At 39.3% G+C, this 25,395-nt stretch overlaps 1 protein-coding gene across 4 annotated transcripts; it reads left to right on the top strand.

The window, feature by feature from the left end:
- Positions 1-24,612, top strand: CPSF6 (cleavage and polyadenylation specific factor 6). Of its 4 annotated transcripts, none has more exons than XM_082781261.1 (11): positions 1-115; positions 7,282-7,491; positions 9,372-9,475; positions 10,253-10,398; positions 11,115-11,288; positions 12,340-12,844; positions 14,060-14,152; positions 15,109-15,224; positions 15,564-15,717; positions 16,478-16,669; positions 24,195-24,612. In XM_082781261.1, exons 1-10 carry the CDS (start codon positions 56-58, stop codon positions 16,662-16,664), a joined length of 1,749 nt encoding a protein of 582 aa, XP_082637387.1. In that variant the 5' UTR covers positions 1-55; the 3' UTR covers positions 16,665-16,669; positions 24,195-24,612. The 4 variants fall into 4 exon arrangements, with proteins under 4 accessions (XP_082637387.1, XP_082637386.1, XP_082637389.1 ...); XM_082781260.1 differs by having other exon boundaries at positions 16,475-16,669; XM_082781263.1 differs by lacking the exon at positions 14,060-14,152.
- Positions 24,613-25,395: the final 783 nt, after the last annotated feature.

The following is a 25,395-nucleotide window of genomic DNA, read 5'->3' as shown; positions in this document are numbered from 1 at the left end:
GGCGGCGGAGCCGGGCGCGGCTGGCGGCGGCCCCGAGGCGCGGCCGGGCGGGATCATGGCGGACGGCGTGGACCACATCGACATCTACGCCGATGTGGGCGAGGAGTTCAACCAGGTACGGACCCGGCCTCACAGGGCTCCGCTCCGCTCGGCCGGGCTCGGCTCGGCCCCGCCTGCGCCGCCCGCAGGGCCCCCAGCGCCGCGGCACGGCCCGGCCGGGGCCTCCCCGCCGCCATTGTGCCTGCACCGGGGGGGGCGGGGAGGGGAGGGGAAGGGAAAGGAAGGGAAGGGAAAGGAAGGGAAGGGAAGGGAAGGGAAGGGAAGGGAAGGGAAGGGAAGGGAAGGGAAGGGGGCCCGGGCGCCGAGGGCAGCTCCCCCGTGAGCACGGAGCAAGGTGCCGCCAGCAGCGCCTTCCTCCCGCCTTCCTTCCCTTCCCTTCCCCTCCCCTTCCCCTCCCGTCCCCTCCCCGGTGCCGTTCCCCTGGCCCCCCCCGGTGGTGGCAGGGCCGGGCCGCTGCCATTGTTCGCAGGCGGAGGGAAAGCAGCAGCAAACAGCAGCAGCAAACAGCAGCAGCTTCCCGGCCACCCGCCCGCTGCGGGGGAGGCTCAACGAGTGGCAGCTTTACCCAGGGGGAAGAAACTGCTCTCTGCTTTATTTATTTATTTTACTCTCGTTGTTCTGTACTTTAAAAAAAAAAAAAACAAACACAAACGCATCTCTTTGTAAGAGGAGATTTATTTTGATGAGGAAGCCGCGCAGAACTTCCGCGGGTTCCAAGCGGCCGACTTCTCTGGTTCTGTCCTGCCCCCTCCTCCTCTTTCCCTCCAAAATCCGCTTTTTCGCGGTGGCTTGGCGTGCCAGCTGGCCTGCTTGCCAATCCTGCCCTTCCCCAGGTTGTGCCGCCCCAGATCGCGTTTTTCCTGACCTAGAACAGCAGGAACCAAGCACAGCTCCTCTCTCACAGGTTTACCGGGCTCACCGAGTGGTGCCCAGTGCCTGCCCGCCCCCCAGAGAACCGGGAGACAGGTACTAGGTTATGGGATTCAGAGTTAGTCGTGCTGGCAACTTAAAGCCATCTCGGGAAACTTTATTTCCTGCAGCTGAAGACCCATTATAGGAATTTAAGTGGGGCTGAACCTCAGCACAAATGGCATTTAGCATATGAGTGCGTCCCATCAGCTTCTGTGTTAATTTTGGCTTTGTTTTGGTCAGTTCCAGGTGAAGTACTGATAACGAATCAAGTTTTCCTGGAAAACTAAGTTGAGTCCAGTAATGTTTCATTCATATATACAGAAGCCCTCGAAGCAGAGCAGTTCCTGTCTGGAAGCACAGTGCACACACATGCTGCCAGAGCAAAACTGATGGGGGTTCTCTGTGCACCTCGGTCCTGGGCTACTCAGTGCTGGTCGATCCCGATACCACCTGTAGCCACGTTGCTAGGAAGGCCGCTGGCACAAATGTAGACTGTCTTGTGGTAGCTTAGCTTCTTCCAGCCGTGAGGGGCTCCTTTTGCTCTTTTCACCGTGCTCACCCCAGTTACAATCCCACTGGGGCTAAATTTTTGCAAGCTGATGCTTCCCTGCTTCGTGAGTCGTGCAGAGTAGAACATAGGGGAGAAAAGTGAAAAGGGACCGGTGCCCATTTTTTCTCTGCTTGGCTCTTTTATTTCATTTTTGTAAAATTTGGCTGTCTATTCTCTTCCAAGTTTGATTTTTGAGACTTTGATCTTGTCTCACGACCTGCTCAGTTGAACTGTGCTACATTAAAATAGAAATTTGTACTGGGGGTGATTGACACCTCTGCACTTCCCCATTTCCTTCAGAGAAGCACGAACAAAAGCTGGTTGTTACCGCCTACGGTGTTACTACCTTTAATCCTGACGTCGTCCTTGTGATAGGCCCTCTTGAAACTTCTGCTCATGGCTTCTGATTTGAAGCTGACAGCTTAAATTGATGGCACGGAGGACGTGGTTCAGCAGAGCTGTGCAGGGGTGAAGATGACAGGTGGTGAATGCTGTAGGGAGAAAACAATCGATGGCAACTTGATGGTAACTTGGGTAGCAGGCATCTTACGGGGTGCTGTGTTTGAAAGGAAAGTTTGCTTGATAAGTAAAACAATCAACTGTTTGTTGTTCTTGAATTCGGTGGTTCACTTCCTCAATATTCATTTGAGTTAGGCTGCAGGAACCTTTTCCACAAGTTTTGTCTGTAGCAGGGATGAAAAAATCTAATTTGTCAGTTTTTTGGTCGTCTGTGGACAGTACAACTGTATTTCGAACAAAGGCAGGACAAAACTTTTGGTTGTGTCTGTAGTAAGGAGATCTTTTAGGGCTTGTGGCTTGATGAGCTTCCCTTCATTGCCCTGTCCTGTTCAGGCCTCGAGGTGCTCGTCCTCGGGGCTCCTCGGGGATATTTTTAATGCCTTTGTCCGGGGGGCGGGAAGATGTTCCACTTGATTAGCACTAAATGAGCCACAGGCTAGAAGGGTGAAGTAAAGACCACAGCCCGTGGGGTTCCAGGCTGGCTGAGCTGAATGAAAGCTGAGGACTGGCTTGCAACCAGCCGTAGGTTGCAAAGAGCTGGCTGACTTGACTCCAAGTCAGAGCTGTTCAGCGAGAGCTCTTCTTTCCATCCCATCTGGAGCTCATCAGAACTGTGTCTGCGATGCCTCTTCCCCTTTCATTAACTTATTGTTCATCATCCTCTTGTCCCTGTGCTTACAGCTTTACTTCACTTGGCTCCCGCCAATTGCATCTAACTTTTTTTTTTAATTGTATTTCCTTTTTTGGGTACTTTACTTGACTCATTTTTTATTTTCTTCTTTGAAGCTGGCTTCTCCACCCAGCAGCCTTTCACATTAAGTGTAGGGTCTTGTTCTGAGACGAGCTGCCAAAACGCAGCGCTCCCTGCACGCGTAGCTGGTGACCTGTAAGAAGCAGGAATTGCTGTTCCCAGGAATGCATACGAATACACACATAATTAAACTATTTTAAAAACACACAGTATTTACTGCCAGCTTAAGCAGCATATATCTCTGCTTTACTGTTGCATGATCGGAAGGATCTCTTGCTGGGGCAAAACGTCTTGCTTTGCTTATACTCTGATAAGTGTAGTTGCATCATGGATTTATCTAACCGTGCCTTGAAGAGTTCTGGTTTGATAATTAAATCCTAACAAATGAGAAATGAAAGAGTTCTGACTTTGTATTTTGTAGCTGGCTAATAAAAGTGCTTCAGATGGAGTAAGCAGCTAGGAGGCTGAAAGTCTCTGTGGCTGCAGAGTCCTGGGAACATGTCACTCTCTTGCCTCGTGGTCTAGAGCAGCCAAAGACAAAAACTATTTTGTCTAATACATAATAAAAGCTGCGAGTGGTTGGGTCTGTAGTGTAAATGGGAATCTTATGGCCCGACAAACGTGTCCCCATCGTAGATGTTCCTGCCACAGACAGTGTGTTCTTTCTGACACACCAAGGGCCTGCTGTTCTGTTAGACTTCCAGCTTCTGCGTTCGGGCGCTAATCAGAACCAGAAGGGTTTCTGCCTGTTCCTTGTGATTTTTTTTTTTTTTCTAGACTACCACTGTTTTTTAAAGTGAGTTTGCTAACACGTATTTAGAGTTTTTGACTCCATGCATTGTAATTTTGAATTGGAAAAAGTAGTAAAGGAGAAGGTGGATAACTTGCTTTTTATTAACTGAGTGCTTTTTTCAGAAATTATAGTGATTATTTTCATGAAATTTTGTCACTTCTGTCATCTTGGGGATGTAATTTAGCACTTGACTCTCACATTGAACAGAGGGAAGAAGCAGATCTGAGAGATGCATGTACTGTTCAAAGAAATTATACCCCTGAAAAATAAGGCAGCATTTTCCAAAACAGCCTTGGGTAAAGGGGGAGAGAGACCAATTCTCTGCCGCAACTCGCAGTATGGCTGCTAAGCTTCAGAAAGAAGTAACACTTAATTTGTCCCTTCTGCAGATGACCGTGATGTTCCATGTGTTTGCCTTTCATTTCTGAATGTTGCAAAACACTGCGAGCGTAATTAAAATGTAAAATACCGGGGAGGGGCTGAGTAACTGGTAGTGTGACAGCTGGTCTGGGGTGAGTTTTTTATGGTGTATCTTTCCAGTGCCCTTTTTGTTCACCCAATGCCACTCAAATAGCACTGAATGGGGAATTTCAGTCCCGATTTTGCAGAGCAGATGATCTGAGGTTTCAGACAGCAGCCTGTTTCTTGGCGTGTTTATCAGCAGGGTTGTGAATGGCTGTAACTCAGCAGAAACCATTTCTTTTCGTGCTTGCTCTTCTCTTCACTGCGGAAGTCAGGTGATGGCAGAGCCAGCCCGTGACATGGGTGGCACATTGACTTCTCCAGCCTCAGCTATTTGAGCAGGGCTTCCTGTATCCTTTCTTACTCATCTGCATCTAGGAGAGAAGAGCGTGTTGGGGTGAATCTCCATGGTCCGTGTGTGAAGGAGGAAGGGGTTTTTGGATCTTGGGTAACAGCCGTTGAGAGATCTCGGGTCTCTTCTATCTACACCTGCAGCTGCTGACTCAGATCACTCTTAATCATCTAACCACATGCCTTGTTGACTGACTGCTGAGTGAATGCCACGCTGGCTGCAAAACCAGCACGATGTGAGGAGAGATTGTAGTGAGCAGCATCAGGTTTGCTGCTGGGTCGTTATTGAGTTAAATCAGGGCACTGAGGCTGTCAGACAAGCTGACAAAGAGATCACATTCAACGCGCAGCGCTCAGGTAATTCTCTCTCCTTTGACGGTGATCTGAAAGCCTGTATAATAGGAACTTGATCCGTTTCAGAGGAGTTTCTTGCTGCTGAGGAGGTGCAGCAGAGCTGTGGACTGCTAGCTGCTCTGGTAGGTACTTGGCAATGCTGAGCTCAGCCTTCTCAGAGAGAGGTTGGTGTACCTCTGCCGTAAGACCGGTGGCTGCTTGTTTGGATCTGTCTACCGGGACCAAATTCTACTTCCCTGAAGTCATCACCCCCACACAAATGGGCAGAATTACTCCACGTTCAGCAGAGGATTTCCTTAATTGCCTTGTGACATCAGCCGTAATCTCCCCGTCAGGTACCGTGTTCCAGCCTGTCCCAGGCGGTTCTTTGTACCTCCTTTCATTAATTGTGATGATAGGAGGAATCGAACTGACAGAGAGCTGGGCACACTCAGGGAAAATACGAAACTCTTACCGAATGTGGCCAAAATAAACTTACCTCAAAAGATGTTGATTTCCTGTTGAAGTTCAGGGTATGTGGGGCCCGTGCAGTTTACTGAGGATCAAATCTACTTGACTGATGCTGCCGAAACTTTGCGTATCAGGTTTTGGTTTTTGTTGTAGCGATATCCTCTTGGCAGGAGTAGCACTTGATAATGAATGTTTTTATGCTTCCAAGAGAGCTGATCATCTGATGATGATTGTGAATAGAGGAGGTTTTCAACCAAGTTTGCTGGCTTTGCAGCCTGTTTTCTGTGAAATCCAAGTTGATTCTCTGATCACCATATCTGGTATCCGGATCTGTTCTATCTGAGATGGTTATGTGGGTTTGTAGATGCACATTCACAAGATAGCAGCCCCTGAAATACCTCCAATATCAAAACTCGGAGAAGCAGTTTCTGTGCTGGATCGGCGTGGAAGAGTCCAGGAACCCTCTGCAGTCATTTGAAGCCTCTGCATATGGCAAAACCACTTCCAGAAGTCGCTATATAAGCTTTGAAGGTTAACGTTAAACACTGCTCAACCTGTGCCAGTGCCTCACCACCCTCATAGTGAAGAATTCCTTCCTTTCATCTAATCTAAACCTACCCTCTTTTAGTTTAAAGCCATTCCCCCGTGTCCTGTCACTACACTCCCTGACGGAGCCACCTTTCCTGCAGGCCCCCTTTGGGTACTGGCAGGCCGCTTTAAGGTCTCCCCAGAGCCTTCTCCTCTCCAGGCTGAACGACCCCAGCTCCCTCAGCCTGTTCCCACAGGAGAGGTGCTCCAGCCCCCTGAGCATCCTCGTGGCCCTCCTCTGGACTTGCTCCAGTGTATGATGGATGATTTGTATAAGATGACAAATGGAAAGTATCACGGGAAGTCTTTGAAAAGTAATTCCTTAATGCAAATCTGCACCACCTATTCATTCCTGTTTGGAGTTAAGCAGTCCCGCTGATGAAGTTTACACTGTTTTAAAATTGTTTTGCATATTGTTGTGAAGAAGATTCTCTTTAACTCTTCTCTTACTTGCCCATCTTCTGTGATGAGAGTACAGCTGCCTCTGTAGTCAAAAGCAGTATGTCTTGCTAGGAGTGCATCAGCAGCCTGAGGTAGCTGGTGCTCAGGGCTCTCCATCTTCCTAATGCCCTGTTTTCATGGTCTCCCTCAGGCTACGTTCAGTCTGGTCTTTTGGACCAAATATTCCTTCCATGCTTACAATTCAATGTATCTGAGGGACTGCTGGTTGATTTTGACCCGTGTGTTTGCACGTAGCAGGTAGTATGCAGTTGCTGAGCACAGCAAGTGGAGCTTTGAGAAAGAAACTCCCATTTCCATTCCCTCTGGAAGGAGTCTTCTTCACTTGGACAGAACCGTGCTGTAAGCTGTACCGACTCAACGGAGAAGGGAGCGATTCACTCCAAAACCCCGTGATAATTTTCTCAACCAAAATGTTCCGGAGGCAGCCTTGATGCTGTAGAATAGTCCCTCTGTAACCCATGAATAAATAAATATTTAATAGGTGCAAACCCAAAGGTTTATTAAATTTAATGAAATAAAATAGAATTCTGCCCCTTTCTGGCCTCTCTGTGAATGAGGAGGTAAAACTGAAGTTTGGAATGCAGTAGAAATCTGAAATACAAGAGTTTATCAGTTTGGTCCTCTTGAAGCTTGGTCTGTTCATTCTACCAAATGTTGTGATTAAAAAAAAAATAAATAAATGCTGGAACTTTGCATATAGCTTGTACTTGCTGATGGCTGTAATTCTGGGAGCAAGGCTTGTGTCTTTTGGGTTTTCTGTTTATATTACAGGTTTGAAAGCATTGCAGTGCCAAACGCTAGTTGGAGGTGGTATTTGTTGGTTTTTTTTTTTTTGGTCATTTAGAATCCATTAGAAGTCATAAGAATTTGATATATTTTCATGGGGATGAAAATGGATGTGGATGATGATGTGTAGGTGTTAGGTCAAACTAACTGTGTCTGTGGAATGTTGTCAGAATATATTTTTTTTTTTTTTACGCTAAGATTTAAGGATGTTAAACTAATAATTAGGTGCTTTTTGTATTTTAGGAAGCTGAATATGGTGGACACGATCAGATCGATTTGTACGATGATGTGATTTCTCCGTCTGCAAATAATGGAGATGCCCCAGAAGATCGTGATTATATGGATTCTCTCCCACCATCAGTTGGAGACGATGTAGGTAAAGGAGCTGCACCAAACGTTGTCTACACATATACTGGAAAGAGAATTGCCTTGTACATTGGAAATCTTACTTGGGTAAGTACCTTATTACTATTCAGGCGAAGCCAGCAATTTGAAAATTGTGAACATAATTATTTGTAAGTGTTTTTTCATTTAAGAATTGTTATATGAAATATTAAAAGTGCAGCAAATAAGGTTTTTTTCTTTTTTTTTTTTTTTACCTGCAATTTAGTGAGCCTGCCTGGAGCTGTCTTGATGTCTAAAAAATGGATTAAATTTTCAGTAAATATCACCTTTAAAGTTTTCTCTGCGGTTCTAAGTGCTATGAAGGGATATTTGTGGTACCACCATCTTTTCAGAGAACTGAATGAAAGAGAACAAACTTAAACTGTCAAACATCTTATGCTTGGAGATGCTTTAAGGCTACCAAACAAACCTGTTTTTAAGTAATCCCTTTCTAAAGTTTTTAGTTTATAAAGAAACTAAGATTCTCTGGGATTTTCTTGAAAATGCTTTTTGCCTTTTTCCAGAGCAGTGACTCTTGCAACAAAGCTGTTTTCACATGTTCGCCCTTAGGCTTATTTCTGCAGTCTTGGGAGTAACAATAACTCCCTGAACTACAGTTGCCCTTCAGACAATTACTTTTGTCAGCATTAAAGTATTTTCAATCAATTGCACTTAATCAAAATGCAAGTAGCTGGTCAGTAGCTAAATTAACTGGAGCTCCTCTCTCTTCACCTGAAATCCAGTTCTACCAAAGTCCATGCATGCAAAATTTTCATTCAGGTTTTTTTTTCCCTTGCAATGAAATTTTTGCTAGTGCTAAGCTTGAGTAAGAATGCTTTGTGGATACTTTGGTGTTCTTCATTAATTTTATACTATCCTAATTTCAGGAGCTAATTGTTAAGTAAGAGAGTAATTGACTTAACAGTTGTACTGCTCTAAAATACGTGAATGGAATCAGCTGAACTCATCCAAGTCAAAAGTCATGATTTCTAAAGTAGATAGGCCACTGAGTACTGTTATTTTTGCTTATTACTCATTATTTGGCTTCACAAATGAAGTTACCACAACAAGTGCATTCACTCATTTGAGCGTCACTATTGTATTTGTTTCCTTTGTGTTTAGATCTCAGCAAAGTAATTTATTAAAGTTTTAAAAGAAGCCTTGATTTGAGGGAGGTCAGATAAGTGGTTGAGAATCTTGAAAGCCTGCTTTGAAGTTTCCATACCAGATTTAAAGAGGTGATGGAGTTAGAGAAGTAGGAAGAAAACCATGAGTATTAATTGTTTTAATGTGTTATACATCTTTGAATATGTGTGAAATTGTTGAACATTACATAGTAACTAACAGGAAGATAGAGCAAGTGGGTTGAAGTGAAAACAGTTGTTAATAACCGTAGGTTTTGTGCTGGTTTTCCCATCTTCTGTTTGTAAATCTTGCTACTTCTGTGCAAATAGTGTCTAGGCTCTCACTAATCAAAGCTGTCTTAAAGAGCACCAGTTTAATAATAGGGTGATAAAAATAGACTTTAGGTTTGGAGATGGAATTGATAGGAGAAAAAAAATGGACTGGATGTCCAAAAATGTAACGGTTATTAAAATAGAATCAATCATAGGATTGTTTGGGTTGAAAATAGTTCGGTTTAAGCCTGATACTCTTGAAAAAGTGCTTTTAGAAAAGCTAGTCAGATATAACTGTTTTTTTGGTATACTGTGTGGTGGGACTGGGGCAACACATGCTATGAGGAAGTGTGCATTTTTAAAACTTAATTTTCTGAGAATTTTAAAATGTCGATGACTGCTCTGTAAGAGTCAGAAAATATTGGCAACCTGAATAAAGTATTCCTCTTGACAGCTCGCACAAAAAAAAAAAAAGCATGTAAAATTTGGTTGTCCTTTCCATAATGTTACATGTAAGTTTTCATAACTGAATATTTTAAATATATTTTTCAGTGGACAACAGATGAAGACCTAACTGAAGCAGTTCATTCGTTGGGGGTAAATGATATTTTGGAGATAAAATTTTTTGAAAATCGTGCTAATGGCCAGTCTAAAGGGTAAGAACTTGTCACTTCCTTTTTCTTTAAATGAACTGGCTTTGGGGAGGATGGGCATCGGGAAGAGTTCTGATTTTTCATGACTGTCAGTATGTAAACTGATTGCCTTTGTTTATTGACATCCAGTGATGGTTGGGCTTATAATTTCATACTAATGATTTAAATTCCAGATGTACATTTTATGGCACTGTTGTGTGTCTTACTATTTAGTATGTTAAATTTTATTGGTGATGTTCATGAAGACTCTTTTCCTAAGTTTCAGTTAGTGTGGTAGTGACAATGTTGTTCTTCCTAATGTAAATACAATTTCCCCTTAGCCCCATTATTGAGTCATTTTTAAATGTCTGATTTTTCTATTAACTGTTAGAAGTGAGTGCTTGAGCTGATTTTTCACTGGCAGTCTGATCTTCCATGCATGACTGACTGCCTTTGTCTCTCCTTAGTACTAATGGCAGTAGCAATGAGAACACAGTGAATTCTTGATGATAACTTGATCATATTAATTCGTATATAGTGTGGTGATACTCTACCAGAAAACGACCTTTGTTGTATATTTTGCTGCATGTTCTACTTGCATTGTGGTTCTTCACATATCTTAGAATGAGTTACTTTATCTGTCTTTAAAACTGGGCTAAGATCTGTGAAAGCATTTCTGATTTGGTTTTCAGGTGTCCTTCCGCTTACTCTGTTAAACTTTTTTTCATGAGGCATTAGGATCTCCAAGGAATGGAAAAACTGCAGTGTAACCTTTTTTTTTTTTTTTTTCCTTCCTTTCAGGTTTGCCCTTGTGGGTGTGGGATCAGAAGCATCCTCCAAAAAGCTGATGGACTTGCTGCCTAAAAGAGAATTGCATGGGCAGAATCCTGTTGTTACTCCATGTAATAAACAATTTTTGAGTCAGTTTGAAATGCAGTCAAGGAAAAGTAAGTCTTTCTTGTGTGCTGTCTTGGAAAAATAATTCCAAAAGCCATACTGCATTTTTTTCAGCATCTGATAATTTCTGCGCAGCTTAAAATAGCTATAAAATACTTATGTAAATGAATTTGCAGTTTTGTTAAAAAAAAAAAAAAATCCTCTAAAAAAAAATCAATATATTGAAGGTCTGTGGTTTTAGCAGGAGATGGCACTTACTGGAAGAAGATTGCAGCTTTGTAAAACATTTGTCTTACCGTTGGAGAAGGTTTCTGAATTCATTCTTGTGAATTTAACTGAAAGCAAACAAAAAAAAAAACCACAAGAGTATTTAGAAATTTGACATTTGTAGACAAATGGGACTAAATTCTCATGTCTGGATAAGTTGTGCTTATGATCATGTGGAGAAGAGAGATTCTGTGATGTGCTTTCCTACAACACCTTGTCTCGTGGTTTCTAGTCCTAACAGTGAGTGGCCTCAGGCTGCATTAAAGCAAGGACTGACAGTCTCCCCAGTTGCTGTTCGATTAGTATGGGGATACTGGAACACTGCTGTATTTTAGCACTTTTTCCCTCTCCACTCTGGCCCCTTATTTTCTTAGGTGCGGAGGAACAAGGCGGTGCTCATAAAGTTTTACTTCAGTGCTGCATAAAACTTCGGGCTGAGAATTGGAAAGCTTTAACCTATTTTGACTTACATAATTACACTTTTGCTTTTCCATCACAGCCACGCAGTCTGGCCAGATGTCAGGGGAAGGTAAAGCCGGGCCTCCAGGAGGAAGCTCACGAGCAGCATTCCCACCAAGTAACAGAGGGCGAGGCCGTTTCCCTGGTGCCATTCCAGGTGGAGACAGATTCCCTGGGCCAGCAGGGCCGGGAGGGCCACCACCACCTTTCCCAGGTAAACAATTAATGTGTGGGGTTTTGTTTTCATTTCTGTTTTCTTCTATTAATGCGGTGTTAGTTATTTGGAAATTACAAAAATCAAGGCAATTCATTTAATATGCTATAATGATTGTTCACCACTGGATTGTAGGTGTCTACCCTACTCTGTTGTTGAAATGCAGAGTTGTGCTTCCTAAATTAGCTAGCAACAGTGTTTGTAGGGACATTATAGTGTGTCAATGTACATGTCTCTTTAAGTATGAAAAAGATCGAGGTAAATCATGTTACAGAGTAGACTTGTATTTTCTGTGGTGTAGTTCTGATTTGCTATATGGGGTGAGAATACTTATGTTGCAGACTGTGTAGTAACAGCTCTTCGTTGCATTACAAATATGCACAAGACAAGAATGTAGCTTTGATTCATGCCCAATGACAGGTCAGTTAGCAGGCACTTAGAATACCAAAATTTAAAGAGCAGGGTGTTTGTGTATGGTCAGGTATCTGATCTGGGACAAATCTCTGTTTAAACATCAGGCTTGCGTTACAGTGAAGTTCTCATTTCAGCTTCGCTGTTTTTTAATAGACGTCGTTCTGTAGTGGATCTCCTACTAGCAGTCAAAGGGACGTAGGTTGAAAAAACACTAATGAGGACCTGAAAGTAGGTATGGTAAATGTAGGAGCCAAATATTCTCCAATATAGCTTTTCGCATATTTTTAATAAACATTATATCTTATGCCCCATATGAAAGGCAAGCCGTAGGGGTAGGTAGGGTGCAATATTTTTTTATTTTTTGTAAGCTTTGGTTTATTTCGATAGCAATAGCAACTGGTTAAGTGATTTTTTTGGGTCTGTTTTCATGTTACTTATGTTTTCTTTAGATGTTCATAATAAAGTAATTATTATAAATTTACTAAGCTACTGGACCCCAAAGTGCAAGATATGCATGTCTTACACAAGTTGCAAATTGTTCAGTGAGGGTTTTTTGTTTGAGAAGAAAAAGTTATTTCACTAACTCATTTCTTTATATTAACTTTTTTCTTTTTTTCTTTTTTTCTTTTTTTTTTAGCTGGACAAACTCCCCCACGTCCACCGTTAGGTCCTCCTGGTCCACCAGGCCCACCAGGTCCTCCACCTCCTGGTCAGGTCCTCCCACCTCCTTTAGCTGGACCTCCTAATCGTGGTGACCGTCCACCACCACCAGTTCTGTTTCCAGGACAGCCTTTTGGTCAGCCTCCTCTCGGGCCCCTTCCTCCAGGCCCTCCACCACCAGTTCCAGGCTACGGGCCACCACCAGGGCCTCCACCACCTCAGCAGGGTCCACCTCCACCTCCGGGTCCATTTCCCCCTCGTCCACCTGGGCCTCTTGGGCCTCCCCTGACTCTCGCTCCTCCTCCACATCTCCCTGGGCCACCTCCAGGTGCTCCACCGCCTGCACCACACGTGAATCCAGCTTTCTTCCCCCCACCTGCCAATAGTGGCATACCTACTTCAGACAGCCGTGGCCCACCTCCGACAGATCCCTATGGCCGACCTCCACCATATGACAGAGGTGACTATGGGCCACCTGGCAGGTGAGTGCTTTTGGTGTAATGCGCTTCGTAGCAGATTTTATGCCTTGTAGGATGCATTTGATCGTTCTTTTTAATGCAAATGTTAGTTAAAAGTGAGAAAAAAAGCGGAAGAGGTCTAATCAGTCTTCAGATTTGCCCCGTTTACTTCTCAGTGAAATAACTAAGAAATATGTTCGTAGCAGTAAGAAAATCCTAAAATGCGACACTAGTAATCTTACTTTCCATTTTCAGCTTTGAACCGTTTGTCTTCACTGTTTGTATTTGGCAGTGTCATTATTCCATGTGTACTACATGTTAACTTATTATATCGCTTCCTATCAGTAGCTTGTGGTTGTGCTTCTGTCTTAACTCAAAATTCTCACTTGTTCCTTTGCCGTCTTGCTTTGCAAGCTGTCATCTTAGAATGCTTTGGAATTCTCCTCCTTGAATATGTGCATATGTTGAGTATGGTGCCACACCAAGCCCATACTATTTTCATCTTTTAGTAGCTCTGCTTGTCTCTTTCCTGAAGGATTCAATTCAAAGTTAGTCTTTGACTCAAAAAACAGGTGGGAATTTACTGCAAGACTTTTATCTTCCTTTCCTGTTAAGCCCCTTCTGGTTACTTGGTACAGTCTTGCTGTGCTCATAGCAGTGGCCTTTTCTGTGGTTAATCCTATCTTGGCCAGGGTTTCTGAGTCTCTCTGACTTGCCTTGTCAAGTGTTTCACATCATTCGAAACGTCTTTGTGCTTTCAAGCATCTATGTCTGACTGCTGTTTCTTAATTTTCACCATATTTGTATTTCTTAGAACATCTTGGGATAAGTTGTAAGAAAGATACCTTGTGCGTAGTTACGTTTGGATTTGTCACTTGTGGTTTTACTGCTATTTAGAGAGACTTCCCTTACCTAAAATGTTCTCTGCACAGGCACTTTGCTTTGAATCTTTCTTTTACACAAAGTTTAAAAAAAGAAAAGCAAGCATTTGTACGTATTATGTTAATACAGAAACTGTAGAAATTCAAGCATTTGGCTTAATTGCCTGAAATATAATAAGGATAAGGTGTTTTATTTTATTTTTTTGATGGACAAAATTAAGTTGTCTGCAGTTGATAGCATGGCTGGGGAGGGAAGGAGTGGGGATAGGACAGAATAACTTACTGTCCAGTATTTTCATTAGTAATGTTAAAACTATCATCCATAACTATTTAAATTGTCATTAATTATATATCATAGGCGTTTCACTGGAAATAACATGCCCATAAGAGAAAAATTACATATTCCATTCTATGGGAGGCACACGAAAAATAATACTCAAAACTCAGGGAGGTATGAATTTTTAGACATTTCCTCTTATGCTAAACTGGCTATAGGATCTTATTCCACTTCTTGCACTTAAGAGGATAGCATTGCTTGTTATTCTGCATTTTCTTTCTACCAGAAGAACTAACGCTATTTTAGAAATATCAAGCAGTGGGGTCAGTTTAACAGTCTCAACTTTTATCTCTTAACACATTTCTTCGGATTGTGTGTATCGTTCAGAGACTGGCTAATAGGATGCTGCAAAACTTCTGAGAACAATTTTGTGTAGGTTAACTTCTGTTTGTAATCCATTTATAGGTAGCTAATAATTAAAATGTAATGAGTACAAGGATTCTCATTTATTGCTTCTTCTTTACAGTGACCAATTTGTAGATATATTTGAAGTACCTTGAACTTGACCAGAAATAAATTCTAGAATTAGCTGTAAAATGTTGAAGTGTCATTCGGATAATATATTGTTTTAAAAATGACAGACTATAGTTGCTTTTCGTAAGTTACAGTACTCTGGTCTTACTTAAGAATCTGGAAAACGGTATCATACAGTTTTAATTCCATCATTTTCATAAGAAGATTCCTAGTTTTGCTCAAAGTTGCGTTATCTGTGTACATACCTTATCACATCCATTCAATTGGGGTAATATCTGCTCACATACCTTGAAGGATTTTATGAAAATGATAAATATTTGTAAAGCACAGTTTCCAGTGCTGCTGAATTTTCAAAATAGATGGGATGAACAAGAATATTTTTATTTATTTATTTATTTTGTTTGTTTGTTTTTATCCTTTTTTAAGCTTTCAGGATTTTGTACTGTAACATGGTCCTTAACACAAACCAAACCCAGATCCTGCTTTCTTTTCTGTTTGTCACTTTGCTTAAAGTTGTGAACTTGGATTGTTAAAACTGCAATGATAACTCCTTAACATTTTCTTAATCTTTTAAATAGTAGTTTTATTACTTTCAGAGAAATGGATGCTGCAAGGACACCTCTAAGTGAAGCAGAATTTGAAGAAATCATGAATAGAAATAGGGCGATCTCAAGCAGTGCCATTTCAAGAGCTGTATCAGATGCCAGTGCTGGTTAGTAAAGCTTTATTAATGTTTTCTATTCTACCCAGCTAGAAAGAGTAGAGTTTTTCTATCAGGAAACCCACAGCCTTGAAGCCGTGTCTTGCTAATATGGCTTTCAGGAGGCTGAAGTTAGATACAACCTATGACTGTTTCTGTACTGTACTCCAGCTGATGTCTGTGAATGCTTTCTGAGTACTGATCTGGACAGTATTTTAATGCTTAGTCCTACAGTAAATGATCTGGATGGTTATTGAAGAGAAGACATCCTGAATGGTAATGTTACTACAGGTAGAATTTTTTTGTTTTAGTTGATATCATTTTCTCACAGTGATTTTATGTTGTTTTCAGGGGACTATGGAAGTGCTATAGAGACCCTGGTAACTGCAATTTCCTTAATTAAACAGTCCAAAGTATCTGCTGATGATCGTTGTAAAGTTCTTATTAGCTCTCTTCAAGACTGCCTTCATGGAATTGAGTCCAAGTCTTATGGTTCTGGATCCAGGTAAAACTTTCCTCTTCCATCTGCCCTTCTGAAGGGGAAGGTGTAGGGCAAGATTAGTTCACAAAGGAGAAAGAAACTAAGTCGCGATAAGATTAATGATTCGCTCATCTGCACAAGAAATGTGTTTAAGAACCAAGTGTGGATTTTGAATTTAAATAATCTGCCTTTTAACTAATCCTGTTTTTAAACTTGATCTGACGACTTTTTTAACTCTTAGTTCTTAATTAGTATCCTTTTCTACACTGTAGTATTGCAGCCTGTAAGCTTCAAAATTGAATTTTACTTTATCAGTTAAGTTGTCCAGTGTATAATTTGATAATAATTTGCTATTGAAAAATAATGTAGCAAACATCTTTTTTTATATTTTGAATGATAAAAACACAGATACCTGGTTTTGGCCCATACTTTCAGTACCCCAGTGAGCAGCCATGTTGTCGGAATCATTTAATCATTTAAGGCAGAGGATGATCTCAGCTGCCCTCCATTTTGAACGTGTGCTTTTTGACTTTTCCTTGATTATGAAGTGGATGACACCTATTTGTAACTGCTCTTAGTCATCACCACCTTTCATATCTTCCATGTTATACACAAAGACATCTCTGCATCTCAGCGAAGAGTTATTTCTCTCACATCTGAGGAGATGATTCTTTCATATATACTTCTTTGATCCAATTCTTACTAGTCAACAGAATACAGAATTGGCATGTGAGTGGCTTGTGTTTTGAAGAAAAAAAATTAATGAAGTAATTTCTTTTAGAAGACGTGAACGATCCAGGGAGAGGGACCACAGTAGGTCACGAGAAAAAAGTAGACGCCACAAATCACGTAGTAGAGATCGCCATGATGACTATTACCGGGAAAGAAGTCGGGAAAGAGAGAGGCATCGTGATCGCGACAGAGATCGCGACAGAGAACGAGACAGAGAGAGGGAGTATCGCCATCGTTAAAGAAGGTGAGCATTTGTGTTCTTTAAGTTTACTGTTCTACTGTTACTGAATTACTAAAAGTGCTCTAGATTTGGGATTATTTACACCATTAATATCTGCGTTTAAATGGTCCTGCAGAACGTACTGAATTACTTTCTTCTTTTAGCATCTGAAACGAAGTCAGGTAAGTAATGACAGGTAACTCTGGTCTTGGGAGGGAGTATTTGTGTCACTCTTTTCTGCAGTTGGCATGCCTTCTTTTTAATTTTAGGTGGTATTAATGTTTTTAATTGTTATGAAGCGCAATCGAGCCATTTCTTATTAAGCAGTAAGTCAGACTGATGTCTGCTCTCTTGTAATCTTAAAAGATCGTATGAAATTCGTTTGTATTTATCATTTGTATTCTAAAACAAAAAAAAAAATCTAGTTGTGTGAGGACTGCAGCATTTAGCCCTTCATATGTCACGTGGGGATTGTATCTGTGTAGGGAACATGTACATACAGCTGCCGTCCTTGCACTAGTAGATCCTTTTAGTTTCAGTGAGTTTTACTCAAATTCAGGAAATGTAGATAGACTTTGCCTGTTATTTTCTAAAATGTGGCCAGTCACTTTTTTCTGTCTTTTAGCTAAATTTAGGTGTTATCTTCAATAAGATTTATGGTTGGTTTTTCCCCACCACCCTGCTTTTTCATTCCCTGCCCTCTCTGACAGTAAAGTCATTTTCTGAAGACTAGTAAACAAATGTACAACACAAGGGTTGGTTCTTTTCTGGTTGTTGACATGCTAAAATGTTCTTTTATGTCATGTTTCTGGAGTCTTTCATGCATCAAATGTCTAGGTAGCTACAGAGTAGCACGGTAAATAACATTTTCTTTGGTGTACTGTTGAGAGCTTTAAAATACATATATGATGTATATAATGTATATCACATTATATGATGTACAATTTTGAGGATTGGTAATTTGAGCTGCTCACGATTCCTTATATTTGACAATAAGGGGAGAACAGAACAAAACTACCTATTTTTGCCGCAGTAGTCTTTTCCATTTTTAGAACTTTCTCACCACATCCACATTCAAACTGAAACCCAGCAGATTTGCCTGTCTGCCCAACTTCCATTTCTTATGTCTGCCCCCAAATGTAATTTCCAGATTTGCTTATGGCATTTATTCATGGAAGTTCATTTTCAGAAGTTAAATAGAGCAAAGCATATTAGAAATCATATAAATTGTAACTTGCTCCGAAGTAAAAATATTTATATAATTTTGCATTATTTGAATGTCAGTTTTTCCATGCTAGGCTTTTGTGTCACTGACTCCTTCTGGAGAAAACAAAATCTGATCTTAAATACACTAGTCTACTGAGTGTTAAGCAGGATATTGTCTTGGGTTCATACTCTAAAAAAGCAGTAATGGATGTTGAGAAGGGGAGTCAAAGGCTTTAATAGGAAGGTGAAACTGAAATAAAGTTGGCAGTAGTTCATGCCACTTTCTGTCATCAGAAATGGAATGACAGAAACAATTCCGGAATGGCATAAAAATAGCAAGTGTTGTTCTTAATTGAAAAAATGTCAGAACATAAAAATACAGATTTAACAGAAGTAACTGCAGTTTCTCTTGTTGTCTTGGATTTTTCCCGTTTATCGTAAAATAATATTTGTGAAATTTGCCAATAGTTACTAATGGGAAGTAACCATTGAGCTGAATGAGTTTTTTACTTCTGTTGGAGATGAGCAAGCTATACTAAAAATTGTTAACATGGAACTTAAGGCAACTTTTTTTTTTTTTTACCCTTGATGTGCTTTATTAATACAGCTTTTATTTTTGTGTATTTAAACTATTGTGGATGTAGATGTGGAATTTCTTGCCCAGTACAGATTCCCTACCCTCTCACCCCAAGAAAACATGACCAATACTGTTAGGTTGCTGCATTTTATAACAAATTAAGCACAATTTCAAAAAAAATGAAACTGAGGTTTCAGTCTTAGTTCAGGTGGGATTTGTATATACAACTTCTTTCAACTTTGTTGTGTGCTGGGACTTCTTTTCTGTCAGAGGAGTTGCATAGGTAAGATACCCTTGCACAAAGAAAATAGGTCCTAATAATTTGGTTTAAAGGGCAAATTTAGTATTCCTCATGTAAATGAAAACATTTGGTATTTTTTTAAAAAAGTTAAGTTGTAAACATTTTGTCTTGTTTCTGTCTTAATGAAGAAAGGCTTTACTGTAGTTTTGTTTATATATATAAATACACACATAAAAGCGTACAGTGATCTTTTGGTTTGTATGTTTCATTATCACCAAGATGTATGTTGCCATACATTTTTTTTTGTTTTGCTCTTTACATTAATTAATACTCATAAATAGATTTAACAATCTCAATCACTATATATATATATCAGCAGTACTGGGAAGAGTTACTCCCCACATTACTGTGTTTTATCAGGTAACATGAAGTTGCCTGTGTGCCTACACCCTATGAATGGCACCTATACTTCTTATTTCTGTGTGTACCTACAGTCATAAATGTGATACTGTACTGACATATAAAAAAAAAAAAGTGAAAAAAGTGTTACGCCTAGTTCAGAAGGATTTTAAAGGTCCATTGTGAATATTTTTTGTATACAGTGAAATTCACTTTGTATTATTGTATTTACTTACAGTTAGAGATGGATTAAATTGGAGTAACTTACTAAATGTATTCATTATAAAACCCTATTAAAAAGTTCAGATGTACCATAGCAGGTATTTACACTTCTGTTTGTACACTTTCTGATTTAAAATTAAATTATCACAAGATTCTTGTGTGCCTTCACTAGAGTAAGGCTTCACATGCATTGATAATCCATTTTACAGAATTACTGTAACCTGAATTACCTGTAACCTCTTGAAATGTCTTTGCACATAGATACAAAAGAGAACAACAGATGTATAAGACAAATGTCTGACTTGTAATAGTCAAGAAAGCTAACAGAATGGTATTGAGAAGGATTAACAGCAAAATGCATGTGTACAAACAGAATAGTAATGTAACTTCATCAGCATGAGTCCTGATTCTTTTTTTAAGACAGATTTTTTTAGTTTATCTGATACTTAATGATGTATTTCTAGCTGATACATTGTCCCAATCTTAATCTGTCTGAATTTCTATAACTACTGAATGTTAAGTTTTTCATTTTATGTTTTTGTTACTGGGTTGTTTGATTATTTCCTATTTAAACTGGATTTGGACTGAATTGAAAAGAAAAAATACACTAACAATGTAACAGTTGATAATGTATGTAGACTTTATATTCCATATTTTGTGGCTTTTCTCTGATTTTTCTATTCTCAAACCACTGTAAGCAAAATCATTTAGTCTAATGTACTTTTGAGGCTCATATGCTTCTTCAGAAACTGCTCTCAGGTCTCTGAAGTAGTTTCAGCTTTGGAGTGGTTTAAAAACTAACACGTTTGTAATTTTTTTTTTGTGTTGTTAAAAGGGGAAATGGTACTTGATAGTTTTAAAAAGGTACGTTATATTTTGTCTGTGTAAGTAGGAACTGTCCTGTAACTGTGTTAGCAAACATCAAAGTATGAAATTAGCCTTTTAAGAAATCTTGTAGATAATAGGAAAATGCCTATTTTTGTAGGTTGTTTTTATAAGCTTCTAGTTAATAACTGAACCTCAAGTGAATCGTGGTAGCATTGTTCAAGACCCTAGTTATATATGTACATGTTCAGGATTGTTCTAGATCCTATTAGTATTGAGCTATTATGAACATTATTTACCTAATCTTTTTTTTTTAATGTGTATTTTTCGAGGAAACATATGTGGGGCTGGCATTTTTCATGTGTTTCTTAGCACTCATTAGAGAACTCATGCTTTGTGCATCTGATTCAAAACTTGAAATCTACTTTAGAGTGAAAGAGTCAAGCAGTGCCATTGTTCGATATGCTTCTTAAACTCTGTTTTATGGCTGTTGTGGTGCTTTACAGAAGCATATCCGTTGTTTGTTAATGTTCAGTATCTTCTCTCATTTCCTCAAGGGTGATAAGATGGTTTGAAAAAGCAAGTGAACTGAAAAGCCTGTGTTCTTATGATTTTTTTTCCTCTATGAACATTGCTGTAATTTTGTTGTCTTATGAGGTATCTTAAGACACAGTTAAGTTTTTTGATTCCCTACAGCCTGCTTTTTTCTTTTTCTGAAATCAGTAGTATTAACAAATTTGGGCTGTATGGAAGTTCCTCAAGAAACTCATCTGTAAGTCATTATAACATTTGAACAAATAATTTTTACTTGCAAGTAAAAACATTGGTTGCATACAGCTTTCTCCAAAGAATGAACAATTTTTTTTTCCTTTTGCTCATTGTGGTTTGAGAACTGATATCTTTTTCCCAAAAAGAGAGAGGGAAAGATCTTCATTTTATATTTTCCTAAGGCAGACAGATCTACTTGATCTACCTTCTATGTCTTCCTCATATATTAATGTGAAATATACTTGCCAACCTCATAGCATTTTGATTTGTAAACTCAAGATCTGGTTTTTGAACACACCCCTCTGTTCATCAGTTGTCTCTGGTGAGTAGACAGGCTGGGACAGTAGGAAAAGCCACATAAAGAAACAAACTGTAGCTTGGGATTGTTCTCTTTCTATCCATACAAAATTATTTATAGAATCAAGAAATTGTTCAATCTTAGTGTAGAACTTAAAATCAACATCAAATCAAAGATGACAGGTAAGTACACTAATAATAGGTGAACAATGAAACAAATGGAAGAAGTTGCTAGTGGTGGTAGAATAGGTTATTTGTACATGTATGGTGGACAGAGACTGATACATAATTTACGTGCAGAATGACAAATACAGAGTCAAGCTTGCAAATCATTCCTTCTCACTGTATTATAGCTAAAACATCACAATACTTGAAGGTGTCTGACAGTCTGGGATCTAGATAAAGTTAAACAAATTTTGGCCTTCAAGCTGATTTTTTTGTGGGTTTTTTGCTTTTGTATATTTTTTCTTTATGTATAGAGTACAATAAAGGACAATTATATTCCTTCTTAGGAGCTGTTAGGATATGGTTATAAATATGTATCATGCGTTTTACTGAAATGTGAACATTTTGTGGGATTGAAATTCGGTCTGAAAATATCAGATAAATAACTACACTTACAAACTTGACAGATGTATGCACATACAGCTTTAAATTACTGTAGAATTTTCACACTTCGGAAAGCTGTTTAAAGCTTTCATATGCTTATTTGGATGATTGGAATTAAAGGAAAAAAATCAGTTGTTACTGCAAGATGCTTTATATTTATATGATACCTACTGGGTTTTGGTGTAAGAGTCTGGTTTGGGGGTGTGAAAATGCTCAAGTTGCATCTTGCATAAGTATAAAAATGTTTGATCCCTGAAGTTCTGGGATTTCATTTCTGAAATGTTCTGGCATAAAAACATAGCTTTTAGACCACAACTTCACTATTTAACAAACAAGTCTGCAATTTGGGTTTTATTAGTAGAAATGCTGAGAAACTGATTGCTGTATGATGTTAAATTGTACAAACCTAATATATACGTGCTTGGGACAGATAGCTCATGAACTTGAGGCAGTTGGCAAACAGCATTGCAAAAAGAAGGCTTAACTACAGATTCATTTTTTCCAAGTTGTTTCTTACTTCAATATTCTACTTGCTTGTAGAATACTGAAAAGGGCTGTTGATGAAGGTATAATCCATACAGATTAATTTCTTCCCTTTGGAACTGCAAAGCTTCTGATTTTGCCCAGGTATACGGGCAGAGTACTTGGAAACAAAATTCACCCCACTTCGGATTTTAGTTGGTCATGTTTTTAAAAATAAAGTAAAATAAAAGTTTTATTGTGGTGCTGACCATCCTAAGAGCCCTACATTGACAAGTACTAATTCTAAATACAGTTTATCATGCATTCCTTAAAGTTCCTGTAGTTCCAGAAGTGCCCTTACAAATCTAGCGAGTTATTCTCAGGAACTGAAGCTTTCTTATGCTAGGGTTTTAAATCTTACGTACGGTGCTTTGGATCTGTTAACTGTCGCCATAGAAGTGATAAAGATCCATAATTCTTGCCACAGCAATTGTATTATGAGAGCAGCAAATTCTGACATGCAGACTCACAGCTGTCATACACCGAGTTTCTCCACTAAAAACCTGAAATTCTCCGCTGTGTGCACTACCTTAGCCTGCAGCTCTGCATGAGTCTGCTTGTGGTAGGAGGCGGCACTTTGTCACTTAGCTACTGAGAAAATACAAGTACCTCGGAAAAAAATACAAGTACCTGTGGAAACTTTGGTCTGTGATGAAGAAAGTTCACCCAGAGTAGTTACTGGTTGATACATGGATAACTTGAGAACAAAGTCTGCAAATAAAAATATTCCCCTTGCTGCTTCAGCCTTGGACTAAATCACTTGCATACTGTAATGTATACAGCTTAAGCTCTTGGTTATTTGTTTTTTTTAAAGTTGCTGTTAATTGTCATCTTGAGGAAGGGAGGAAGAAATGTGTCAATTGACTATACAAAAATTGAATACTTTGTTTCCTCAACTGTTTTACGAATATTACAAAAGCAGCAGAATATTTGACAGCTGTGTACTGATGTATGGTCATGAAATTGCTCCTCTAAATGTCTGTTTTTCAAATGAACAAGCTGATGTGTTGGGTTTTAAACAATTTGATTTAAATTATTTTGACATTATCGAATGTTGAAATTGTGAATGATTGCTGAAATGAAGCTAGCTAACTGGTTTGTAATGGAATTCAACTGAAATCCAGTGTATGGAATTATACCATCCCAAGTACTTTGTGAACTCTTTCCGTAATTAACTTTGAATGGTGTGGTTCCTTATTTGCCAAAACAGTTGAGAGTAGGGAGTAGGGTTTGGGTTTTTTCCTAGGGTAACTAGGTGAGGAAACCCGCAGATCTATGTTGTATTATTTGAAGAGCGGGTTTGCGTGGTTAAAAAACATCAAGAGTGTATTTTTAGATGTGAAGCCTGTCCTGCTTGCTACTAGGTTGAAAATTTTGAAGTATTGGTACCAGATTCTGTGCACTTTTAAATGTTACTGAGCTGTGAGCCATCCACTTCGTTATCCAATCAGTGCATTATTCAAATGTCAAATCAGTTTAAATCTTCTGTAAGTGGGCAGGTAAAAATGTAAAAACCTAGTTGTGGCAAAATTACCTTACGTGCTTGTTCGTTTATTCTTGCAGAGTGCATACTTTAGGAAATGTTCTATATAAATGTTTCCATCAGTCACAGGAACAGTAGCTATTGCTTCCTTTACCATTCAGTACTTCTAACTGTGGAATTTTTGTTCTTTCGATCCTGTTGTACAACAACACCAATTTTAACTGCTGTACTAGGAAACAATTTCTTGCACAAACAAGTAGCTACTGCTTCCGGGTATCTTGTGTTAGTTTACATTATGGTGAAGTAGATGCACGACTTGTGTATGTATAGATAAGCCAACAATTTTCTGTGTATTATGGGGACTAGCAAAATCTACATCACAAATTTTGACACATTACAGCTGAAGGAAGAGGAACAGCGTGCAAGACAAGATACGTTCTTCAAGGAAAGATGCTTGTCCAGCAGTTTGCTTCATGTGATTGAACTGAGCCTGTAAGGATTCATGGATAAAATGAACAGGAATAGATCTGAATAAAGCAAATCTGCATACATGGTAACCAGTAGCTCTTTTACTTTTTTTATGTTGCTTAACTGTTTTATTTGAGGGAAACCTGTGTGATTTAAACCTTATAGCTTTTGCAACTTTATTACTGGTTATATACATTTGGCAATTATAATGTGCAAGCAATTGGAAAAAGTCAAGTAAATGCTTGTTTTTATAGTAGTTTGTTCATGTTAAAATGTTCATATGATAATGTCTGTACACAGCACCACTTTGATTACAGTAGATGTAGTGTTGTAATAAACTGTTTAATGGGGCTGATGTGTAAAGCTGTTCAAGTTATTTGATGTTTACACCTCAGGGAAAGTCTTGTGTTCAGCAATATTTAAAGATAATGTTACAATGAAAACATTGATGCTGTCTTTAAAAACATCGCAATAGTTCTTGCATATGCCTCAACCTAATCTTGCATTCAGTGAGTTGAACATACTAATGTTGCTCTCACACACTCAGTTTTGATACGAAGACAGATGGTTCCAAAAACCTTTAATGCTATTTTGCTTTCTAGCAGTGTTTGCCTAGGTGGCTTGTGAATTTGCTAATTGACATATAAAACTGTAAAAACTGCAGTTCCTCACGGTCTGATAGGGGGAGAGGTGGTCCCAGGGCTCTGATTTTAGCACACTGAAAATGCTCGCTTTCAAACAGCCTTGGTTCTGGCTGACACTACAGTTTATATTAACTTAAACTGGTTATATGAACTTAAACTGTTCATATCGAGGGGTGGAAAGGTTAGCTTTAAAAAATAAAAGTTTAAAAAAAAAAATTCTGCAGTTGCTTACAGTTTTATAGTAATAGTGCTTGTGTGTGTTTTCCCCCTTCCCCTCCACCCCCAAGGCCGTAGCAGTCTGTACATAGTTGTATATTAGAAATGTGACAGAAGAAACCAGATGTTTCCATTTTTCAGACTTTATGGGTTTGATATTTTCTTAATACTTTGGGGTTTATTCACACATGCATATGAAAGAGAAGGTACACTTGTATGTCCTTGTTCAGTGATGGGCAATATTGAAATAACCTTAGCAAAAAGTGGCGATAA

This window comes from Aythya marila, assembly GCF_965140915.1.
Source record: "Aythya marila genome assembly, chromosome: 1".
NCBI lineage: Eukaryota > Metazoa > Chordata > Aves > Anseriformes > Anatidae > Aythya > Aythya marila.
This window is presented reverse-complemented; position numbering and strand designations above follow the sequence as displayed.

Bases quoted from the DNA above. Each gene is read 5' to 3' on its own strand.
- CPSF6 (XM_082781260.1), top strand. From the start codon at position 56: ATGGCGGACGGCGTGGACCACATCGACATCTACGCCGATGTGGGCGAG. The intron at 9,476-10,252 runs GTAAGAACTTGT...CCTTCCTTTCAG, and splicing joins GCTAATGGCCAGTCTAAAGG to GTTTGCCCTTGTGGGTGTGG. The intron at 12,845-14,059 runs GTGAGTGCTTTT...TATATATCATAG, and splicing joins GACTATGGGCCACCTGGCAG to GCGTTTCACTGGAAATAACA.